Here is a 5,500-nt window from a genome sequence, read left to right on the forward strand (position 1 = left end):
TATCATGTTCATGCGCGTAGCCAGGGGGGGTTCGGGGGGTTCGAACGAACCGCCCACTTTGCCAATGAAGTCCCACCTACAACTCCCGCGAGATATAGAACTGCGAGGTGAAGTAATTTCATTCATAAAAAACAATGTCTAACAAAGCAAAGTAAAAAGATGAGTTATTTTTGCAATTGAAGTAATGTTATTATTTGCGGGCTTAGTTTGCATTTATGTTGTTAGAGTTAAGGAGTGGTACTGTGCCTTTAAGAGGATGACGTCTTTCATTCTTCTTCGGTGTTTTTTTTTTTTTGTGTGTATGTTCGGGCGGGACTCGGGAGTACCGAAGTGTTCGTTCGTGTCTGGGATGAGTTCTGAATAGAAGACTGGACACACACGCTATTCCCCTCTCAGTGTGTTGCTCTTTCTCCACTCACAACCGCCTATTTGGTAACACAGATTTACCTCACACAGCAGTGTTTTAACTAGCTAGCTAATTAGCTTGTTTACACATTTGAAGTTATGTGTACCACCGCCAATGAACCAATCAGAGTAGTCCTACAGGTCCACTTTTTCTTCAAACGAACCGCCCCTCATAAAATCCTGGCTACGCCTATGATGTTATTAAACACAATAAAGTCATTAAATGCTCAGAACGCAAACGGGCTCAAATGGCCCAAGGTCACGAGTCCTACATTTCCCAGGGTACCCCGCGCGCCGGACATACGTCATCATCCGTGACCTTGGTGTATCTCTTCCCCTTCGGTTTTTCTAACAGGCAAAGAGGACAGCATGGCGAACAAGGATCCTATGGTGAGTGTCTTATCGTCTAGAACCGAACCTTCAGGTGGACCCGGGCCCACCTGAAGGTTCGGTTCGGTAGAACCGCTGTATCGGTTCCCGCTCTCTGCTCACGGCCTCGCGACAGCGGCGTCGGCAAGTTCTGCACGTGAGTCGTGTTCAGCCTGGCTGATTAGCTCGGTAACTCGGTTCCGATGATTAAAAATGTGAAAAATATAAAGTTTAATGGACAAAATGTCCCTCAAACTAATTTATTAAGTTATTTATTTATTTGAACCGTAGCTTTTTGAAGTTGTTTGAAGAATCCAGACTTGGTTGAAAAATGTTGTAAATTAAAACATTTATCTTGTTTGCAGTCGGTCGCGCAGGTTTATTTTTTTCATTTTTCATCCTGAGACGTAACTCAAATCATTCTTTAATTCGGCTTTAAAATAAAACTGTAAAATATTTACATTTAAGGACAAAGTTGAAAAATGTTTCCAGCTGCAGTGACGTCACGGCAGCGAACCTCTGCCCAGTTTTAGTAAATTAGTTTTTTCTGAGGCTTTTTGTTGAGATCAGAGTTAATGACAATGTGAATTTAAAATAAATATAAAAATAGATGAGAATAGAATGATCGGTTCTGTTGGTCCTCCTCCAAGGCCACCATGTTCCCATCCATCTGCCTTGAAGCACCTCCTCAAGCACCTCCTCAAGCACCTCCTCACCTCTTACCTGTGACTGCGCTCAGATTCTGACCTGTTATTTTATACTTCGTTTGTTTCCAGGGTTTTCTCCAGCAGCTGCGGCAGGTCGCAGGCAGGATGTCGTCCAAACCTCTGGGATCTGGAATGGGTTTCAAGCTGCTGATCGGAGCTGGGGCGCTGGCGTACGCAGTCAAGGAGGCCACCTACACAGGTAGACCTGCTGGTCTGGACCTCCAGTTCTGAACCCTCAGAGCTGTACGATGGTCTGAAACGTCGATGTAGGCTTTGTTTCTTTAAACTGCAGCTGGATGAAAGAAGCCAAAACATCTGGACAGAGTCAAACATTTCCATTTTTAATGTTTGGAGCAAATCAACAAATGAACCATTATTCACATGTTTTAGTTTTTATTTAAGTAATAATCATGCAGATGGTCTGTAGGTCTTGTTTCCATTCTGCCTAGATCCTGCTTTTATCCGACTTGTTGGACCTCAGAGCTCTAACTCCGTTTGACTTGTTCTTTCTGCCTCTCGTGTTTTTATGTTTTCAAGCTGGAGGTCTGAGGTTTCTGCAGGTTTCTATAAAACAACTATCAAAATGTCTTCATTCATTTCAGTTTAAATTAGATAACATTAGTTTTTTACTAAAAGTTATATTCGGGTGTGTTACTAAGAAGATGTGTTGATTTAAAAACAATCGTAATTTGATCTCGGGTAATTTACACATTTTAATTTAGATTAGGTACTGCCCCACTCAGCCCGGTTTATGGGACCACCTTGTAGTTCTAAGTGGACCGCTCTGACGGCAGCCGATGAGCGGTCAGCAGAGCGCATGACCCGCCCAGTCAAACCACACCTGAACCTCCACTTCCTGTTGGCTGTCTGAGTGACAGCAGAGATGATGGCTGCATGGTTCCACCCGGACTGATGAGCAGAACCGAGTTGAGATAAAGAAGTCCGGTTCTGATTAGAGAGCATTAAGGACCAGAACGGGCGGAGAGGCTCGAACACAGTGACCAGTTATGATCCCGCCCACAGAGCAGGAAGCGGGTCTCCTCCACCTGAGAAGAACCGATGAGACGAGTGGAGTCACACTCGTCGATGGCGAAGCGGCCGTTGTAGCAACATTTCAGAACCAGCGTTTCAGTGAAAGTTCTGGTGGGTCGGTGCTCCGTTAGAAGATGGTTGGAGAGAAAACGTGAGAACTTCAGGAGCAGACTACTGAAGAAGCTGGAAGACCAGGAGTTCAGAGCTGCAGCCAGCCATGGTCAGGGTGGAGGGGTTGAAGCCAAGCCACGCCGGTGGTCTTCTTTGTGCCGTGAAGCAAGTAGAGAAGATGGCTGCTCAGGAAAGTCCATGTAGATGGAGAACTTTACTAATTGTCTTTTATGTGAATGTTCCTGTAAAGTGTCCTGAGACAACTCTGATGTGATTTGGCGCTTTATAAATAAACTGAATTGAATGTACTTCACAAGATGTAAGACTTCTGGTCTTGTCTTTGTGGTTTTGAGACGGTCCTGTCTTCTTCCATCAGTTCTTTGGGGCAGCATGGTGGATCAGTGGTTAGCACTGTTGCCTCACAGCAAGAAGATCCTGGGTTCATTCCCCAGTTTGGACTGGGGGGTCTTTGTGTGTGGACTTTGCTTGTTCTCCTCATGGTTTTTTTCCTGGTGGTCTGGTTTCCTTGCACAGTCCAGAAACCTTCCTTCAGGCCCAGGTCCCCCGGAGAATCAGCCCCGTGGCCTCAGTGGAGTTTACCTCAGTACATAAATCTTAATAAATATTTACTTGACCTTTCTTTATAAGTTTTGCTGGAACATTTGTAAAGATGGCTGTTCAAATAGATCCTGACAGAAAATGGGAGGAGTTTAGTTTGGATACTTTTAACCACGCCCACAAAGTTCTGACCAATCACACAACACTTGGCACTCGGCCTGGAGGTGTTGGTTCTGACATGTGGGCGGAGCAAGGACTTCATCGTACATCCTCGTCAGCGAGACTCGACTACGTCCTTCTGGAGTAGAAACCAGGAAGTGACAATATATTAAAACGCTTTTATTTTGACAAACTATTTTACAGTGAGGACTATAAGCGTTTGAACACGCTGCGATGTTGCAAGTTCTCCCACTTAGAAATCAGGGAGGGTCTGAAATTTTCATCTTAGGTGCATGTCCTCTGTGAGAGACACGATCTAAAAAAAATTTTTTAAAATCCAGGAATCACAATGTATGATTTTTAAATAATTTATTTGTGTGTTACTGCTGCAAATACATATTTGAACACCTGCCAATCAGCAACAGTTCTGGTCCTCAAAGACCTGTTAGTCCTCCTCTATAACGTCCACCTCCACTTCTTATTCTAAATTAGAAGCACCTGTTTGAGGTCGGTAGCTGCATGAAGACACCTGTCCACCCCACACAGTCAGTAAGACTCCAACTACTAACATGGCTAAGACCAAAGAGCTGTCCAAAGACACCAGAGACTAAATTGTAGACCTCCACAAGGCTGGAAAGAGCTACAGGACAACTACCAAGCAGCTTGGTGAAAAAAGATCAAGTGTTGGAGCAATTATTAGAAAATGGAAGAATCTAAACACGACTGTCAATCTCCCTCGGACTGGGGCTCCATGCAAGATCTCACCTCGTGGAGAATCAATGATCCTAAGAAAGGTGAGGAATCAGCCCAGAACTACACGGAGGAGCTGGTCCATGACCTGAAGAGAGCTGGCACCACTGTTTCCATGGTTACTGTGGGTAATACCATAAGACGTCATAGTTTAAAGTCATGCACGGCACGAAGGTCCCCCTGCTTAAATCAGCGCACGTCCAGGCCCGTCTGAAGTTTGACCAGGACCATTTGGATGATCCAGAGGAGTCATGGGAGAAAGTTCTGTGGTCACATGAGACCAGAATAGAACTTTTTGGTCTTAATTCCACTCAGTGTGTTTGAAGGATGAAGAATGATGAGGACCATCCCAAATACACCATCCCTGCTGTGAAGCATGGGGGTGGAAGCATCATGCTCTGGGGGTGTTTTTCTGCACAAGAGACAGGACGACTGCACTGTATCAAGGAGAGGATGACGGGGGGCCATGTAGTGAGAGATTCTGGGGAACAACCTCCTTCCCTCAGTGAGAGCATTGAAGATGGGTCGTGGCTGGGTCTCCAACATGACAATGACCCGAAGCACACAGCCAGGAGAACCAAGGAGTGGCTCCGTAAGAACATATCAAGGTTCTGGAGTGGCCCAGCCAGTCTCCAGACCTGAACCCTGTAGAAAATATTTGGAGGGAGCTCAAACTCTGTTTCTCAGTGACAGCCCAGAAACCTGGTGATCTAGAGAAGATCTGTGGAGGAATGGACCAACATCTCTGCTGCAGTGAACCTGCTGAAGAACTACAGGAAACATGTGACCTCTGTCACTGCAAACTAAGACTACTGGTCCAAATATTAAGTGATGTTCACAGGTGTTCAAATACTTATTTACAGCAGTAACACACAAATAAATTATTAAGAAATCATACTTTGTGATTTCTGGATTTTTATTTTAGATCATGTCTCACAGAGGACATGCACCTAAGATGAAAACTTCAGACCCTCCATGATTTCTAAGCGGGAGAACTTGCAAAGTCGCAGCGTGTTCAAATACTGATCTTCCTCCCTGTGTGTGCTCAGTGGGGCTGAGCTGCCTGCCGTCTGCATAAAAACTATAGTGTAAATGTAACAATCTTATCTGGCAACCCTGTGAAGAGACGATCTATGAGCTGGTCAACGTTGCAGCCGCAGAATTAATCATCAGTTTTATTAAACATCAGTTTTATTAATCATCAGTTTTATTAAACATCAGTTTTATTAATCATCAAACAGTTTTATTAAACATCAAACAGTTTTATTAATCATCAGTTTTATTAATCATCAAACAGTTTTATTAAACATCAGTTTTATTAATCATCAAACAGTTTTATTAAACATCAGTTTTATTAATCATCAGTTTTATTAAACATCAGTTTTATTAATCATCAAACAGTTTTATTA

The 5,500-nt window shown here is 43.8% G+C and overlaps 1 protein-coding gene across 1 annotated transcript in view; it reads left to right on the forward strand.

Annotated features, from left to right (window-relative positions):
• Positions 1-711: 711 nt before the first annotated feature.
• Positions 712-5,500, forward strand: part of LOC119415294 (prohibitin-2) — a gene marked incomplete in the record, with an annotated part of 38,458 nt that continues 33,669 nt past the window's right edge. The window contains 2 exon segments of the mRNA XM_037682473.1: positions 712-795; positions 1,551-1,680. Of these exon segments, the coding sequence (XP_037538401.1) occupies positions 775-795; positions 1,551-1,680 (151 nt within the window).

Source organism: Nematolebias whitei, chromosome 9 (genome assembly GCF_014905685.2).
Source record: "Nematolebias whitei isolate Nwh7 chromosome 9, NemWhi1, whole genome shotgun sequence".
Taxonomy (NCBI): domain Eukaryota; kingdom Metazoa; phylum Chordata; class Actinopteri; order Cyprinodontiformes; family Rivulidae; genus Nematolebias; species Nematolebias whitei.